The 19746-nt window shown below is 35.5% G+C and overlaps 6 protein-coding genes across 6 annotated transcripts in view; 3 read left to right on the top strand and 3 right to left on the bottom strand.

The window, feature by feature from the left end:
• The window catches only part of LOC141376456 (trace amine-associated receptor 13c-like), a 136093-nt gene that overhangs the window by 108930 nt on the left and 7417 nt on the right, over positions 1-19746 (bottom strand). The window lies entirely within an intron of this gene.
• Positions 1-19746, bottom strand: part of LOC137487290 (trace amine-associated receptor 13c-like) — a 92695-nt gene that overhangs the window by 65532 nt on the left and 7417 nt on the right. The window lies entirely within an intron of this gene.
• On the top strand, positions 3288-4627 carry LOC147835164 (trace amine-associated receptor 13c-like). Its single transcript, XM_087271490.1, has one exon. The coding sequence runs from the start codon at positions 3288-3290 to the stop codon at positions 4323-4325; it is 1038 nt and encodes a 345-aa protein (XP_087127616.1). The 3' UTR covers positions 4326-4627.
• LOC137496548 (trace amine-associated receptor 13c-like) lies at positions 4621-11711 on the top strand. The gene is made up of 3 exons (XM_087271474.1): positions 4621-5076; positions 10072-10274; positions 10320-11711. The coding sequence occupies exon 3, from the start codon at positions 10581-10583 to the stop codon at positions 11631-11633; it is 1053 nt and encodes a 350-aa protein (XP_087127600.1). The 5' UTR covers positions 4621-5076; positions 10072-10274; positions 10320-10580; the 3' UTR covers positions 11634-11711.
• Positions 12451-13245, top strand: LOC137496549 (trace amine-associated receptor 13c-like). Its single transcript, XM_087271554.1, has one exon. It carries the CDS (start codon positions 12451-12453, stop codon positions 13243-13245), a length of 795 nt encoding a protein of 264 aa, XP_087127680.1.
• taar16f (trace amine associated receptor 16f) lies at positions 13061-19168 on the bottom strand. The gene has a single exon (XM_087271508.1). It carries the CDS (start codon positions 17313-17315, stop codon positions 16320-16322), a length of 996 nt encoding a protein of 331 aa, XP_087127634.1. The 5' UTR covers positions 17316-19168; the 3' UTR covers positions 13061-16319.

Below are 19746 nucleotides of genomic sequence, written 5' to 3' on the forward strand. Positions count from 1 at the left end.
TGTCAAGTGAATTTGACGCGCAAATGAAGAAAATTTGATGTGGGAATTAAGCGAGTTAACTCAAAACGTTCACACGTCTATTTGTGCATGAATATCTCGATTTATCTGAGCGTGCCGTGTCTTGTGTGAACACAGCATCATACTTTCGACGAGAAGCAGAGTGGACCGTGGTTTAAGTATGCCAAAGAATGGTATCAGAAACCAAGAAAAAATAATCCCCAAAAAAGAAGTGTGACATTTCTAATGTCAAAGCAAATCGAAAAACCATTGCGGTCAGGTGTTTCTATCATAACCGCTTTTCTATTTGCTTTTGAAAACATTATTGTTTGGGTCTGTGGGTCAGTTGATAACAAACTTGTAAAATACGCATAACAACAAGTTAACCAAGGATGTTGAGATTGACAAAAATGTACACAATCGGATCTGGTGGATTTACGAGAAATGGCCAGGAATGCAAAAATGTTGGTAACACTTTATTTTGATGGTCCCCCTTTAAAGTGTTACCAAAATGTTTACCAGTAGCGTCTTTGAGATTGTCAAAAATGTACACTTTATGGTAATAGAATAGCAACAGGAGTTAGATTGCTCTTATAACAAGACCAAGGTAGATTTGGTTTGCAACTTCATGGCCATTAATATATATATATATATATATATATATATATATATATATATATATATATATATATATATATATATATATATATATATATAAATATATAAACACATACACACACACACACACACACACACACATATATATATATATATATATATATATTTTTTTTTTTTTTTTTTTTCACTTTTTTGTCCACTTTTTTTATGCGCACTCAATGCCGCTTTAATTTCACAGCTAACTCTAGCAAAATAAGTCACTGGGTGTAAATTATCACATAATGACATCCTTACTCTTAATAATAAAATAAACACAACAAAGCAGCATTTACAGTTTAGCAGTTTAAAAAAAAAGAAAAAGAAAAAAAAAAACTGACCATAGTGATATAAATATGTTTGCATGAGTTCTGAAATGTGGCACTCCAGGAAAGACACATTTGTTTATTAGCTTCACTTAACAATTAGCTATATTGTTTCAAACTCACAAACATCACATCTAATACATATACTGTAGATTTACTTCAACTGAGACATTCAAAAATAATAATTACAAAATAAAAGAAATAACAAAGCGAAATTCATGTTGGACAACTGGATCAGATTGGTTTTATAAATGAGAATGTCTGATATACTAGTAGGTCATTTCACAGGGATGCACAATAGTTCAGCATGAACACTACAATGTGTGCATTCAAAATTCACACTTTACAAAATGTGCACTTTTAAGGCCTATTACTGTGTAAATATTAAATTGCATTCATTTTACAATCTACTCCATTTCCTCCATTACTGTGCAGCCATAGCTCAGCAGCACATCAATGTTTTTAAATGTATAACCTATTTGGATATTAGTTACATAAAAAGGTTTAATTTTTTACTTTTCATCACTCTGAAAACATAATCTTTTAATATTTTATTTTTCACTTTTTTAACATTTTTCATTCATTTAAATCTATGTTACTAAAATTTGTTAAAGGTCAATTATAGGTCACTGAGCGGACTTATCAACAAAAGTAAAGTTATTGCATCAGTCTGTTGTGTGTGTTTGTCTGTGTTTGTGACACCTTTAATGAATGGCTCAGAGGAGTATTATCTAGGTATTCGGCAAAGGTGTTAACAGGCACCTCTGCGTGCACATTTGCTAAAAAACATACCATAATAACTCTAATTGATCTTCAGAGGGTACAGTAATTGATTTTACAAATGCTCAATAATTAGTCCCGGAATGAATTACTGGAATCACAACGCTGCTCAATGGCATCTCTGGCCCTTTGTGTATAGTGATGGCATCAATCAATGCCAAGTTCAACATGAGGGCACAACATGAAGGCACCACACTCACGACACACAGCACTTTATTGATTGACAGACCAATGAAGTTTACTTGAAAATAAATAATGCCTAACCTGTCATTTTACAAATTTTTTCGCTGAGTTTTGATGTTTGTGAATTAATTTGTGCTATTGAAGAGTGAAACACTAAGTTTAAAAAAAAAATTCTTGGATGAAGCACATTATTGTATTTAAAGAGGTACAGAATTAATTTTTTGAAGAGAGAATCCATTTCGCATATGAGCCCAATTCACATAGATGTCAACAACTGGGAATAATCATAAGATTAAAGCACATCACTTCTCAGGCATTTCATGACAAGATAAATAAATCAGCAGCATCTTAAATCTGTGAAATCGCACTTTAACATGCACCAGCACAGTAACACAATGACATGTCAGAACCAGATAAAGTGTTCAGTCAGTCCAGTATAAACTGGCCTCTGCACTAGAGATCTACATGGGCTAACTTGGATCCAAAAAACCCAAAGTCCAATCCAAGACCCAAGTGGGTTCAGGTGCAAAACCTTGACTTGTGCCTCCAAATTTAAAATAATTGTACTTTTTTTTTTCAAATGGCCTTGAACAAACCCATTACCTTTAACAGAGTGTCTAGTGATGATGATGATGAGTGACTGAGAAGGAATATAGTTTATACTAGCTACTTGGAAATAAGAACATTCTGAAAAACGCATGTAAAAAAATTAACTTGTTTATAAATCTCACACAGAAATCTATCTGAAAGCTAGAAGTGAGGAAATCCACTTGTGACCATGACTAATCATGCAGGAAAGGCCATTTCTTTTTATGTGCACGATCACGTTACTGCATATGAGGTAAACAAAATAAATCACAACTGAAAGCCAAACTCAGGAATAACTTGTATGCATCAGTCAGACATTATTACAAAGTAATAACATTAAAACTTTAAATAGATATGAGGAATGAAAAAAAAAATCCAAACCAATCACCAGGACAGCAGATTTTTTGGTGACCGAATGCATGACTGCAGGATTTGCACATATCAGTACAACAGACTCTGGTCAGACTTCAGTCTAATTTCATCAGGTACTTATTGAGTTGGAAATTTACTTTAACATCTGAATTAAGGCACATTGAGTAATGTAGTTTAGGACCAGAGATGAACTCTGCGAAAGTTTTACAAAGTAAAATTTGATGGACTACATTAGCAGTAGGCTATAATCTAGTGCTCAGTTACTACAGTTCACATTTTGGTTTCAAGCTAACTATGTAATTGATGTTACTGATGTAAATATTGAAAAAGGTTGCTGTCAAAGTGGGTGGTAGGTGGGTTGGTCAAACCAATCTTACAACTGTATAAATGAAAGGACAAAAAGGAGAGCAGAACAAACTCCTAACAGGAGCTGAATCACTCATGGCCTACGAGACAGAGGAGACTCAGTACTGCTATCCTGCCTTCAACTCATCATGTGTAAAAGGAAAACGCTCCAATTATGAATCCAATATCTTGTATGTGTTTTTTTCACTGCTGTCAGCATGGACTGTGTTTCTGAACCTGCTGGTGATCTTCTCCATCTCTCATTTCAAGAAGCTTCACACTCCAACCAACATGATTATTCTGTCTCTGTCTGTGGCTGATCTGCTTGTTGGACTTATTGTGATGCCAATAGAGGCCACTGAACTAATTGAGACGTGTTGGTACTTTGGAGACACTTTGTGTAACCTGTTTTTGATACTAATGGGTCTCCTCACTTCTACATCTCTTTGTAGTTTAGTTTTAATTGCTGTGGATCGTTATGTCGCTGTGTGTCATCCTTTAATGTATCCACAGACAATAACAATGAATAGAACTTTAATCATTGTTTGTTTCAGCTGGTTTTTTTCTTCAGCTTATAATATTATTTTAAGCATCACTCATACATCAGATGGGTGCTACGGTGAATGTAATGTTCAACTAACTTTTGAATGGAAAGCGACTGATTTGGTACTTTCCTTCCTGCTTCCTTGTACAGTGATCATAACTTTACATTTGAGGATATTTTATGTTGTTCATCAGCAGGTGAAGGTTATAAACTCTCAAATGAAGAGTGAAAAATGTGTAATGGAGGGTTCAGTGAAGAGAAAATCTGAGAGCAAAGCAGCTTTGATATTAGGAATTATTGTGGCAATTCATCTGATTTGTTTTATTACATATTATATCTTGACTCTAACTGATAGCATGGCTATTCCACCCACCGTACTCTCCTGTCTAATATGTTTTTTATACATTAATTCAAGTCTGGACCCTCTTCTCTATGCTCTCTTTTACACCTGGTTTAGAAAATCAATCAAGCACATCTTAACTCTTAAAATATTTCAACCGGAATCCTCTCAGGTTAATATTTTGACAAATCATTAATGATGTTTTAATATAATTTGTTTAAAAATGAAAGAGCCTGTTTTTCAAAGTGCTCCCTCTTTTGTAATTTAGAAAGCATTTTAGATTTTATTCAAACAAATACACAAAAAACATGTAAATGTATGTGCCATTAATTTGTTCATTCTCTGTATGTTGCTGACATGATCAGGAGACTTATTGTGATGCCTATGGAGGCCATCAAACTGACTGAGATGTGTTTGAACTTTAAAGATATGTTGTATGACTTGCTGCTGATAGTTGTGGTCTGCTTATTTTCTTTTTTTTATTTAGTTTTGATTGTTGTTGATGATTATGTAGCTGTGATTTCCCCCTTAATATATCTACTAAAAAAAATAACAATGACCAGAACGTTAATTGTTGTTTGTTTCTGCTGATCTAATTATTCAGCTTATAATACTGTTTTAAGTGTCTCACACAGAACAGATGAGTGTCACTGTAAATGCAGTGTGAAGCTACCTTTTAAATGGTGAGCCACTGATATAATATTTTCCTTCCATTTTCATTGTGCACTGATCATAACTTTACATTTGAGCATATTTGATGTTTTACATCAACACGTTAAAGTAATACAATCTCGAATGAAGAGACACAAATGTGTAAGATGCAAGGCTTCACTTGAGAGAAAGCTCTGACATTAGGAATAATTGTGGCGATTCATCTGCTTTGCTGGATTCCAGTTTAACTGATAGCATGACAATCTCACACACATTATACATGCTCTAAGGCAGGGGTGTCCAAAGTCGGCCCTGGAGGGCCGGTGTCCTGCTGACTTTAGCTCCAATTTGCTTCAACACACCCGCCTGAAAGTTTCTAGTATATCTATTAAAAGCTTGACTAGCTGGTTCAGGTGTGTTTGATTAAGGTTGGAGCTAAACTTTCCAGGACACCGGCCATCCAGGACAGAGTGTGGACACCCCTGCTCCAAAGTCTGATATGAGTCTTGTATATTAGTTCATGTCTGAATCCTCCCCTATGCTTTGTTCTACATCAATCAATCAATCAATCAATCAAAAACATCTTAACTCATAACTTTAAAAAAATGGTTCACCCAAAAATGTAATTCTGACATGATTTATTCCTTTATTAGTATTATTACATTATTACATATTATTATTACAAAGGATGATACATTACAAAATGCTGGTAGTTGGCACCCATTGACTTGTCCAGTCATTTTATTCAGAAGTCGATGGATGCCAGCAACAAGCATTATTCAAAACAATTTCTTCTGAGTTCAACAGAAGAAAAAAACTAAAAAGGTTTAAACCCACATGAAAGGTTTGATGATGAGGTCTTTTTCATTTTTGACTAAAGCTAGCATCCTCTCAGGTCAGTATCTTAACAATCATTGAAGATATTTTTAACAGAATTTGTGTTTTATTTAATAAAGCCGATGTCCTGACATTTGATTATACCCATCATATTATGCTAACAACACTGTATTTGAAAGGTTCTACGATTGGGTTAAAGCAGCGGCTCCCAACAGTGGGGTCTTTAATTTAAAAAAAAATCTTAGCAGTGGATAATAGTATTACTGAAATGAATATACAAACTAAATAAATATGTATTTACACTAGTGGTGGGCTGTTAATGCGAGATTCTTATCGTGTGATAAAAAAAAATAATTGCCATTAATCTATTCTCAAATTTGGGTTGGGAGCTGCGTCTAATCTACGCAGGCTTTGATGACCTTCACATTGATATATAATCGCGGATGTATACCTGATCGGTGAGCCATCTGACAAAAGAGTGCCCTTCTGAATCAAATCAGCAGGATGTCTGACTTTAACTGCAGTTCGGCAGTTTCACTTTAACTCATGAACGTTTCATTCATTATCCTGTGGCAAGCTGGAGTATTAGACAAAAATAAGGAGTAAGGACTGGTGAGAGTGTTATGGAATTTAATAGCGTATGCCAAATGGAAAGAAAAAAAACTTCCGTATTTCACAGTGTGTGTGTGTGTGTGTGTGTGTGTGTGTGCGGTCCTTTACTGATAGCAGCCGTGTGAATCTTGTCAGAAAATGTGGCAAAAGGTCCAAAAGACTGCAGTGTTTTCTTCAATAATGCCACTGATATCCACATACTAGAGATGCGCGGATGGGCTATTATTTCATCCGCAACCGCATGACAAAATTCATCATCTGTCCGCCATCCATCCGCAGTAACATTTTTGACCAATTTTTAAAACCACATCCGCTCGCCATCTGCTGATTGTGCTCTTTATTTGAATGGCTTATTCCTTTTTATTATTAAATGAATGTTTCTTTATTGATCATTATAGAATAGAGAATGACTTTAATGTAGACATGCAGTTAATCCAAACGTGCAAGTCATTATTTGACGACGCTTTGAAGTGACGCTTAAGATACGAGGATGTGTCTTTTCACTTGATTCGATTCCTCGGTTCTTGAGTCTTTTCCTTGCGTCCTTCCCTCGTATCCCGGTGGGGTGGAAACACGAGGAAAGAAAGCAAGGAAAAAAAACAAGGATGCACAAATAAGAAATGAGAAGCACCCGAGCTCTCAGAATATCAGCAGTGAACTCCGTCTCCAATCGGCGCATAGGGACAAAAGTAAATAAATAGCCTAAATTAAACGCACTGTACTATACAAATTTTTTTATTGTAGCCTAATAGAAAACGCATTGACACATCATTTCAACATGCTGCTATTTAGCCTACTACTAAATGCCTATTTCACTTTATTTTTTAGTAAATAGATAGAATAATAAGTCATTTACATTATAGCCTAATAATGTTTACATTTGTAGTTGTCCATAGCAACCCCAAAAAGGTACCTGATTGCCTTCCACATCCAATTAATGGGCACAGTTTTTCGACTATTTTTTTATTTTTTTATTTTTTTTTATTTTTTTTTTTTTGCTGTGGATGTTATTGAGCTTGTAGAAATCGGAAACAACACAGTTCTGCGACAAGATGAACCTTTATTTATATCTCTATCAGACAATACCTATTTTATATGCCAAAAGAAACAACAGGCAGTAAAAAATAATAACATAAATGTCTTAATAAGGCATAGGCTATAGTCGCATGCTTTGGCAAACAGTTGAAAATTTTTTTAATAAAAACGTCATATCTTGCCTAAGCCTTGTAGGCTCAGTCACCACTACAATTAGAAATTAAATTAGAAAAATAGATATGCCATCCCTCTTTGAGCGAACAAAGTCTGACCAGGCTAAGTGCATGTATGACAAGTGCCCCAATAACCCATGGACTTAGGATTATCCCCATTCCCCTCAAACTTGAAGCATAACGAAATACTACGCCAGTTGCGACAAAGAATTTCTGGCAAAATAACCTTAGCCTCGGAACGTAAAAGCGAGGCCAACATGTCTAGAATAGAATAGGCTAAACCAATATGAACGTAAAATTATCAGCTGACCGAACTCAAAAGTTTATATTGAACATATGTGTAGCCTAAATAACATAGGCTAAGTGGTTTAATATGCCTGACCTTAGGTCTAGTTTGCTTTTTTCTTGGCACAATGCAGGAATAAAATAGCATCTACAGTGTCAGGATTCAGACGGGAGCGCCTGCATAGCCACTATAATGCGCCCTGCTGCACTGAAGGAGCGCTCGCTCGCAGCACTTGTTGCTGAAATGCATAGAATTCTCTTGGAAAGGTGCTGTAGTCGTGGGAATGCCTGGCCTTATTTCTCCCAAAAGGAAGTCGATTTTCCTCTGCTGATCCGTCTATACGGAAGTTTGTAGAGGAATACTTCTGTACTTCATCCAGAATTAGTGTATCCGATTCCTCCTCCCATTCTGTGAAGTCAGTCCTAGGCTTTTTCGTTGGTGCGCCAGCTATGCCTATAAAAACAGTACAACCGCCCGCCACCCGCCCGAATTTAATTAAAATATTATTTTTTCGTAACGTCATCCGCCCGATCTGCGGTTTATCCGCGGAGTCCGCGGCTATAACCGCCAACCGCGCATCTCTACCACATACTCCACATGTCTTAATTTCTTTTCTGCTTACTTCAGTTACGATTTAGTTGGATTAAGTTCATCAAAAATAGCTGTTTGAGCTTATGTAGGTCTAATGTTTAAAATTAATCTTTAACTGAATAAACAGTGAGTAAACATAAGTACATCTTATAAAACTGGGCGACGCAGTGGGTAGTGCTGTCGCCTCACAGCAAGATGGCCGCTGGTTTGCTGGTTCGAGCCTCGGCTGGGTCAGTTGGCATTTTTGTGTGGAGTTTGCATGTTCTCCCTGCGTTTGCGTGGGTTTCCTCCGGGTGCTCCGGTTTCCCCCACAGTCCAAGGGCATGCGGTACAGGTGAATTGGGTAGGCTAAATTGTCCGTAGTGTATAAGTGTGTGTGTGGATGTTTCTCAGAGATGGGTTGCAGCTGGAAGAGTAAAAACGTACTTGATAAGTTGCAGGTTTATTCAGCTATGGCGACCGCTTTTTTATAAATGGACTAAGCCCCTGGTCTAATGCGCCACCTGGCTTGAGAAACCCATTCTCAAACTCATTATTTTGGTAGCACACATATTCTGAATGCCTTCGGCAGAATTCAAATGAGCCATTTTAATCTAGATTAATCTACATTACTGCAAATTTAATGAGCGATCATAGTATTAAATGTGGAGGGGGGCATTACAATGTTTTCTGGGGAAAAAGGCGGTCTCAGGCAAAAAAAAGGTTGGGAACCACTGGGTTAAAGGATTGGTGAAGCATATGCTGAGTTCAGACTGCATGATTTTAGCCACGATTGTGACTTGGCAACAGGTTTCGAGAAATCGAACTCAAATGCCTGAAATCACAGGCAAATCAGTGCTCCTTCAAGTGAGTACCAATTACACAATGTGAACTATCAAAGCTGCCATCTGAGAGAATCACAAATGAGTCACCAACACCTGTGAGATTTGTCATGCTAAAGAGATGGACTGGTCGGCGATTAAAAATCATACCGTGAGAAATGTGTTCTGATTGAAAATAACATTGCCAATTACCTACAGTCAATGAGAGAGCAGCATCCACTAGTGTGGGTATCTGCAGGCCAGCGGGAGGTTGGGGCAGAAGTTAAAAATGCTTTACAGTCTATTTGGACCCAAGAAATAGAGAAAAACTAGTGTAAATTTGAAGTGTCATCTAAGCAATATCACAACCAGCTTAAAAAAAACAGAAAACAGTTGAGGAGAAATTGCTAAATCCCTTCAAAGCCCGGTGAGCAAAATAAGTATATTTTCTACCCCACTAAAGGCTTCTTTCTTATTATGCGTTCAATAACAAAAGATATACTATTTGACCTTACGTTGTTTTCATGTCACTTCTCACTTGTGTTTGGTTGCAAGACATAGCTTGCGGGCTGAGAAAGATGTCTGCGATTCTTTATATTGTAAAATCAAAGAGTTGTAAATCCTCTGTCACCGATCCATCCCGCAGTGTAAAGACAGCAGCAACAGAGCGCTAGCCCAGATACTCATGCAATGTGAAAACATCTGTGATGCCACTACTTTGAAAATCATGCAGTCTGAACTCTGCATTAGGGAGTTATTACAGCCACACAGATATTATCAGACCAATTCACATTTAACTTTATGCTGGTACACAATCTGACAGGTAGAATATTTCATCATCAAAATGTGCTACCTACTTTTTGAATGGGAGAAATTAAAAGCTGACAGTGTGAGACAAATCAACAGAACAGCAGTTTTAATGTGTCATAAAGGTCACCCTGTATTGTAATTTAGGAGGGGTTTCAGGTTAAAACTTACAAAATGAATTAAATTAACATGCAAATGTAACAAGTTTCACAATTTGTTACTTTACACTACCCAACCTCATATGAAAAATTATTTAAAATGTAATTCTGATCTTCAGAATAGACACCTACATACAACACGCTGCATTAAGTCTCGATCAGAATCTTCTAAGGACAATGTCAAAGTTATTCTTAGTAAATAAACAGAACATGCCAATCGAAAAGATTAGTAGATGACAGTAAAACTAAAATATCAAAATATGCTTTTACAGATGCAGTTCATTTCCTTTAATGTTAAAATTTCTAATTCAGTATAGATCTAATCACATATCCTATATCTCTATTTCTATGCTTTCATTCAGTGTAAATTAGTAGTCAGCCTAAGCAACTTAGTGTACGATTGTGTCTTTTTCCTTTTTCTTTTTTTGACAGGAAATACAATGCCACTATAGAATTTCAGACTGGGTGGGTGGGTTGGCCATTCTGAGCTCAACACTATAAATGAAAGGACAGAAAGGAGAGCAGAACAAACTCCTAACAGAAGGAGACTCACTCATGGCCTATGAGACAGAGGATCAGGAGACTCAATACTGCTTTCCTGACATCAACTCATCATGTGTTAAAGGAGAACGCTCCAGTTATGAATACTACAGCATGTATGTGTTTTTTTCATTGCTGTCAGCATGGACTGTGTTTCTGAACCTCCTGGTGATCATCTCCATCTCTCACTTCAAGAAGCTTCACACTCCAACCAACATGCTCATTCTCTCTCTGGCTGTAAATGATCTACTTGTTGGACTTATTGTGATGCCAATAGAGGCCATCAAGCTGATTGGGACGTGTTGGTACTTTGGAGATACATTGTGTGATCTGTTTTTGATAATTATGGGTCTGCTCCTCTCTACATCTCTTTGCAATTTGGTTTTAATTGCTGTTGATCGTTATGTAGCTGTGTGTCACCCTTTACTGTACACACAGAAAATAACAATGACTAGAACCTTATTTATTGTTTGTATCTGCTGGGTTTTTACTTCATCGTATAATATTGCTATTGTAAGAAGTACCTCACACAGAACAAGCGGGTGTTATGGTGAATGTAATGTTAAGCTATCTCTTGAATGGAGAGTAACAGATTTAATATTTTCCTTCCTGCTTCCTTGTACAGTGATCATAACTTTACATTTGAGGATATTTTATGCTGTACATCAGCAAGTGAAAGTGATCAACTCTCAAATGAAGAGAGGTAAAGTTGCAATAGGGGGATCAGTGAAGAAAAAAACTGAGAGCAAAGCAGCTCTGTCATTAGGAATAATTGTCGCAATTCATCTGCTTTGCTGGATTCCATACTTTATATTGACTCTAACTGATAACATGGCAATTCCACCCACCGTTTTATATTGTTTAATATGGGTCTTGTATATTAATTCATGTCTGGATCCTCTTTTCTATGCTTTCTTTTACACCTGGTTTAGAAAATCAATCAAACACATCTTAACTCTTAAAATATTTCAGCTAGCATCCTCTCATATCAATATTTTTACAAATAATTCATGAAGTTGTGTTTCAAAGTGATAAAGCTTGTTTAAACTCCTCAAAGCGTACCATGTATCGTAATATAGAACACTTTGTAGATTTTAATGTAAACAAATACAAATATTTAAAAAGTAAATGCAATAGGTTTCACAATTTTATACTTCATGTTATTAAACCTCATATGAAACCTTGATTTAAAATGTAATTCAGATCTTCAGAAGAAACACCTGCATGCAACACATTGCATTAGTCCTCCATAAAAAAAATATTTTAAGGCCATATAACTATACCAACAAAAACAATTACCACACGTCAGTAAAACCAAAATATCAAAATGTGCTTTTACAGTTCCATGACTTTCCCTCTAATATTGCTAAACCTTTATATTCATTAATTGAAGTACAGATTCAATCACATATCCTATATCTTTATTTCTATACAAGTTCATTTACTGTAAATCAGTTGTCAGCCTAAGCAAGATAGTGTACAATTATGGATTTTTTTTTTCTTTTTGACAAGAAAAACATTTCAATTAAAGAATTTCATACTAGGTAGATGGGTTGGCCATTCTGAGCTCAACACTATAAATGAAAGGATAAAGGAGAGCAGAACAAACTCCTAACAGGGGGAGACTCACTCATGGCCTATGAGACAGAGGATCAGGAGACTCAATACTGCTTTCCTAACATCAACTCATCATGTGTCAAGGAGAATCGATCCAGTTATGAATATTATATCATGTATGTGTTTTTTTCATTGCTGTCAGCATGGACTGTTTCTGAACCTGCTGGTGATCATCTCCATCTCTCACTACAAGAATCTTCACACTCCAACCAACATGATTATTCTCTCTCTGGCTGTTGCTGATATGCTAATGGGACTTATTGTGATGCCTGTGGATGCCATTAAGCTGATTGAGACCTGTTGGTACTTTGGAGAAAGTTTGTGTGATGTGTTTATAATAATTATGGGTCTACTTCTCTCAACATCTCTTGGTAATTTAGTTTTAATTGCTGTTGATCGTTATGTAGCTGTGTGTCACCCTTTAGTGTATCCACTAAAAATAACAATGACTAAAATGTTAATCATTGTCAGTTGCTGCTGGCTTTTTTCTTCAGCTTATAATATTACAATTGTAAAAAGTACCTCACAGAGAAAAGATGGGTGTTACAGCGAATGTAATGCTACCCTTACATATGAATGGAGAGCTATTGACTTAATATTTTCATTCCTGCTTCCTTGTACAATTATCATAACTTTACATTTGCGAATATTTTATGTTGTACATCAGCAAGTGAAAGTGATCAACTCTCAAATGAAGCGAGGAAAATCTGTCATGGAAAGTTCAGTGAAGAGAAAATCTGAGAGCAAAGCAGCTCTGACATTAGGAATAATTGTAGCTATTCATCTGCTTTGCTGGATCCCATACTATATATTGACTCTAACTGATAACATAGCTATTCCACCCACCGTATTATATTGTCTAATATGGGTCTTATACATTAATTCATGTCTGAATCCTATTCTCTATGCTTTCTTTTACCCCTGGTTTAGAAAATCATTCAAACACATCTTAACTCTTAAAATATTTCAGCTAGCATCCTCTCATGTCAATCTTTTCACAAGTAATTAGTAATGAAACATAATAATCAAGTACAGTAAGTATGATTATGCAATAAGAATTGTATGCCTGTTTCAATGTCTTACAAAGTGTCCCTTATATTATAATTTAGATTATATTTTAGATCAGTTTAACAGATAATAAAAAGGAAAATAAATGTGTCCAAAATAACAAATGTATTTTATTCAATATTTTCTGCCACATTTCAGTAAAAAGGAAAAACTGCCACTAAACATATGCTGTATAATTGTGAGAACAATCAATATGTATGTGCTTTTCAAAATAGTTTTAAACATGCAAATCTCAAATTAAATTTAGACTAATACACAATAAATAGACATTAATTTAACAGATTACAAAATGTATTACTTCATGTTTATCAACCTCGCATTAAACCTAAATCAGAAATGTAATTCTTCATATGAACACTCTACATTATACACAAGGCGCATTGATTATCCGTCATAAAATTCTCATTACATATGCCAAATAGGTTCTTAGTAAATGTATAAAGTATCCCATTTAAAAGAGATTTCTAGATTTTAGATAAACAAATATATGCCTGTACAATTCCAGTTCTTGTTAAAGCTTCATAGTCTATGTTGACGTATATATATCCTATCTGTCAAATATCTTATGTCTCTATATTTCTACATGCTTTCTTTCAGTGTTTTATTTAGAAGTATATCGAAGCAGAGGTTGTATACGACTCTGCCTTTTTTTCCTACAGAAAAAACAGCAATACCATTAGAAGATCAGGATACACAATACTGCTTCCCTGCCATCAACTAATCATGTGTCAAGGGAAACGCTCCATACATGAATGGAATTTTGTGTTTTGTGTTTCATTGCTGTCAGCATGGACTGTGTTTTTGAACCTGCTGGTGATCATTTCCATATCACACTTCAAGCAGATTCACACTTGATTATTGACAAACATGATAATTCTCTCTCTGGCTATAACTGATCAGAATTATTGTGATTCCAATAGAAGCTATTAAAGTAACCCTAAACCCTAACATGGTGGTATTTTGATACATATTAAATGGAGTGGAGTGTTTATAAATACTTGAATCAGCATCTCTTAGTAATGTAGTTTTAATTGCTGTTGATCTTTACCTACAGTAGATGCATGTCACCCTTTACTGTACCTACTAAAAGTAACAACAACTAAACATTTTATGAGCATCTTTGCTGGTTTCTTGTTCTTATTTTCTGCTTCCTTGGCATCAAGATCATACCTTTATATTTTAGGATACTCTATTTTGCACAAAATTATTAATATACTTTTAAAAACTTTTTAAATTGAGTTTCCAAAAAGGCGTCTTTAAATAAAATGTATTATCATTAATATTATTAAAGAAATTTAATTCGCTTTGCTGGATTCCATCTAGAAAATATGGTCAATGATGCAATCATTTCCAGATTTCTAATGTAGACCTTATTAGCTTGGGTCTGAATCCAGCCATCTAAGCTTTAATTTATATTTGATACATTTAAAAAAGGCAATTAAACATATCTGAACTTTAAAATTACGTTATGTATAACTCTCTCATATGGTCATTTACACTTACCATTAAGTCATACAAATTACACAAAAATAAGAGAACAAAAAATAAAATAAGAGTAAGTTTTGTACAGAACCATACTGTATGTGTATTTAGATTTTTTTTCTAATTTACAATAGAATAAGGTATATTCAGAATTGTCATATGACTTGATAACTATATATTTTTTACTCAATTCAGCTTAATAAGTAAGTACTTTACATTTAAATGAACAAGTAAGCAGGCCGAAACTATGCTTGCTGGAAGCACCTTGTGATGTAATCAGAGAAGGTGCTCTTTTCTCGACCATAAGCATCAGAAAATATCCAATCCACTTCCCTTGGTACAAAGACTTATAAAGCACTTATTTTCTTATTTTCATTGGTTACTTTACATTTTTTATTAAAACCAAGACATCCATGAGCAGTTTACTTTAAGTTTATTGGTACTTTACATACAGTTTAATTCCAGAGAACCATTACAGCTCTCACTTATTGACACATTAAAGATCTAAACCTCTAAAATCAAACTGCATACTTTTATTTTGCTTTTAAAGGTTTAGCTCCGCTTTATTGGCACAACAATAATGCAAAAGCATTGTAAAGTTAACAATGTACAGTAAACAAAATGTTTCAGAAGAGATTAATAATTAAATCATAAATCATATAATCCATTTCAACTTTTTAAACGTATTTAGCCGCTATGATAACAGTGAAAGATTAGACATGGTTCTTTTGTGACATTTAGGACAAATTCAGTTTTCTCGTTTTCTGTTAGCTGTATAGATTTGCTTGCTTCAAATTAATTTACACCTTTTTTCCATATAAAATCATGAGTTATGGAGAAGCAACTGTATAATGTGCAGGCCAATATCATATTTAGTCAAACAAACAGTCTAATAAATTAAATAAATTCTCAATTAAAGAGAAAATCTCTGATATGAACAACATTTTTTACAAAACAGATTCCGAATCAAACTTATATTCTCTATTTTTATAATTTGCTTATCAAAACAAACTTTTAAAGTCCATTGAGACACTAAATGTATATTGAAATTAACACTAGATCAGCATTACTTACCATATTAAGCAATACTTTTGCCTGTGTTAGGTTTCTACTTCGAGTTTAAACATTTTCATAAAGAAGAATATCTCAGGCATTCAACAAAGTCTTTAACAATAGTCTTTAACAGGACAAAAGATTTAGTGTCACTCAGAACTAATCATTAAATCCAAATATTTCGAAACAATACACAAAAGCTGATGCTTTACTAGCCTTCACAACAGTTTTACAATAAAACCCAACTAAACCATTTGCAAAACAGATTATAGATTATGTGGAAGGAATAATCATCTAAAACTAACATTATGTAATCATTTAAAGCTGCATGACTTTCTTTCATTTTATGAACGTTGAGATTTTTTTTTAGACTCCATAAAAAAGAAAGAGTTTTGGGACAACACATGGGTGAAAATAATTTTGTGCAGAAAAACCCTTTTCATACATTCTTTAGTTTTACATTTAAGCAACAGCAGGAGATCATTTCTCCTCCATGAATAGGTTGAAATATTGTGATGAAGGTTCTAATATTTTCAGAGTTAAAATGTATTTTGTTGATATTCTAAACCATTTATAATACATTGCATAAATTAGTGGATTCATTAATGAATTCATGCATAAAATCCAGTACATTATATTAATTACAAGGGAGTCATTGGTGTCTTGCCCAAGAGTAAGTGCAGCTATATAATATGGTATCCAGCAAAGGAGATAGATCATCACAACAACCCCTAAGGATTTTGCAGCCTTTTTTTCTGACTTTACCTTTCTGTCTGTGAGTGCATTTATATGCTCAGCTTGATGTTTTGCTATAAAGCAGATTTTCAGATATAAATAAATGATTAAACAACATGGGGTCACAAAACAGACTAAGGCATCTGTTATTATATATTCCAACTTAATAAAAAATATACATTCCCCAATACATGTATGGTTTTTCTCTGGATAGAGTATAGCTTCATACATAATGAGTAAAGAATATATGCTAGAAAACACCCAGTTTACAACAATAGAATAAACAGCTCTGTTAGTATCAACTCTTGTTGTATATCTCAAAGGGTCATTAACAGCAATATAACGATCCACAGATATAATGATCAAATTACCAAGAGATGCTGTTGTAACCACATATAAAATAAACGGAAATATTGAGCAAAAGATTTCTCCAAAGTACCAGCATGGCTCAATCAATTTGAGGCCAAGTACTGGCATAAGAATCAGTCCAACAATCAGATCAGACATTGCCAAAGAGAAGATCAGCACATTGGTTGGAGTGTGGAGCTGATGGAAGTGAGCGATAGAGATGATCACCAACAAGTTCAGAAACACAGTTAACACCGATACTGTAGAAATAAATATGTACACAAAAATGTACTCCGCTCCAGGTTTTACATTTCTGGTACAAGACAAGTTGTTGTTTGGAAAGCAGTATTGGATCGTTTCATTGTTCGTGTTTGTCCCTCCCCAGTTAGACATTTTGATGAAAGAAGAGTCTGCACGTCATAAGAGAACTATTCCAAATCTGTATGAGAATGCTTGTCAGTTTGGCCTACTGGAGCTCAACAATGACACGACTGTTTTATACCTAAAATGCAGCGACCACCCTTTCAGAATGATGCTTGATTATGCACCTTTTGACCCACCTACCTGTTAAATATTCATAGACCTGTTTAATATGTCCAATAATCATATCCAGTAAAAATTGCTCAGGGCTTGGCAAAATGAAAACTGGTGGGTGGGGGGGTGGGCCGATCGCGAAGTGAAGAACGGGTGGTTGAGAGGGAGGGGGACTGGGAGTTGGCTATCGAGAAGTTTCATTCAGTTGAGAAGCAAGCATTTTTTTTCTCCAAGAGAAAATAGGGGACGTGCTCTGCTAATAATAATAATAATAATAATAATATGAAAAAGAATAGTTCAGGGGTTCTTTCCATTTTATTAGGGTTACTTGTAATGACACTAGCAATGAATTTGAAAACTTATTATTAGAAAAAATCCATAGTTTGATATTAATGCACAACAAAAACAGACATCTTATATGCAAACATTTAAAAAATAGTCACAAAACACAAGATCTCACAAGGTAATTTTCTCACCTGCCATGTCATATAAACGCTAAAGACTATATAAAGTGATATCCTAATGTATAACAAAAAAACGGAGTGAATTGCTCTGTAAAACTAGAATCCAACTCGCTCTTTAAGATCTCAAATCTCAGGGCTTTTGGTAGTCCCTAAAATAGCAAAGTCTACTAAAGGAGGTCGAGCCTTCTCATTTATGGTGTCTAAACTCTGAAATTGCCTTCCTAATAATGTTAAAGGCTCAGACACAATCTCTCAATTCACAACTAGATTAGTGACCTATCGTTTTAGTACACAATGCATCACAAAACAGTAAGACGTATGTGTGCTCCATGCAGGTGAGTGGGCTTGACAAATCACCTGTAGTACACACTCTTCCTGTCTTAATGAGCCAGACATTTTGTTAGAAATACTTATATGCTTTACATGTTTGTTTCTATGTGTTTATATAACAACTAATTTTATTTATAGCACTTTTTTTTTTGCAATATTTAATATCTTTTGTTTAAATACATCATGAACAGCAGCTACGCTAAATACTTTATTTATTCTCTATTTCCACCTGAGGATACTCATCCCGGGGCATCTAGAGATTATGCAGCCACATTGATGCAATTTAAGACCTGTGACGAAATGATGTCAAGGTATCGATAATCCTGGACCAGGCCGTATCTTGAGCAGCTGCTGTTATGGTTATGGAGAAGCGGATAGCATGAGACTGATTTCTGAAAGATCACAGTGACAAACAAATCTTTGTATTGATCCCATGGGCCAGCCTGAACACCCACCGGTAACCTACTCAAACCTGCGGTTCTTCACAATGGATATCCAGTGCTCTTTAGCCTCCACCGCCTAGACTGCCGCTCTGCACAGAAGGTTAGGCTAGAGAAGAAATGGCCGTGCCCAACTGAGCCTAGTTTCTCTTAAGGTTTTTTCCTTCACTTTTGTCAATTAGTGAAGTTTTGTTCCTCACCACTGTCACTACTGGCTTGCTTGATTTGGGAGCTACACATCGATGGATTTGCTGTTCAGTGTTTGGACTTTCAGCAGTGAAAAATAAAACCACATGGGTCTGAACTAAACTGAACTTCAACTCTGAAAACTGTACTGACACAGTTTCAATTGACAAGAACTTCTATGTTAAGCTGCTTTAGCACAATCAACATTGTAAATGCGCTATATAAATAAACATTAATTAAACTGAATTGATCTTGTAATAGGGCAAAACAGTGGCGCAGTAGGTAGTGCTGTCGCCTCACAGCAAGAAAGTCGCTGGGTCTGTCGCCTCACAGCAAGAAGGTCCCTGGGTTGCTGGTTCGAGCCTCGGCTCAGTTGGCGCTTCTGTGTGGAGTTTGTATGTTCTCCCTGCGTTCACGTAGGTTTCCTCCGGGTGCTCCAGTTTCCCCCACAGTCCAAAGACATGCGGTACAGGTGAATTGGGTAGGCTAAATTGTCTGTAGTGTTTGAGTGTGTGTGTGAATGTGTGTGTGGATGTTTCCCAGAGATGGGTTGCAGCTGGAAGGACATCCGCTGCATAAAACTTGCTTTATAAGTTGGCGGTTCACTCCGTTGTTGTGACCCTGGATTAATATAGGGACTAAGCCAACAAGAAAATGAATGAATGAATGAACGATCTTGCAATAGTCTGTCAAGGTGGTGCAGTGGGTAGCATGATTGCCTCACAGCAAGAACATTGCTGGTTCAAGCCCCGGCTGGGTCAGTGTGCATTTCTGTGTGGAGTTTGCATGTTCTCCCCGTGTTACAGTGAGTTTTCTCTGGGTGCTCCAGTTTCCCCCACAGTCTAAAGACAGGCAGAAAAGGTGAATTGA

The sequence above is a fragment of the Danio rerio genome, chromosome 10 (genome assembly GCF_052040795.2).
Source record: "Danio rerio strain M-AB ecotype USA chromosome 10, GRCz13ab, whole genome shotgun sequence".
NCBI classification, from domain to species: Eukaryota; Metazoa; Chordata; class Actinopteri; order Cypriniformes; family Danionidae; genus Danio; species Danio rerio.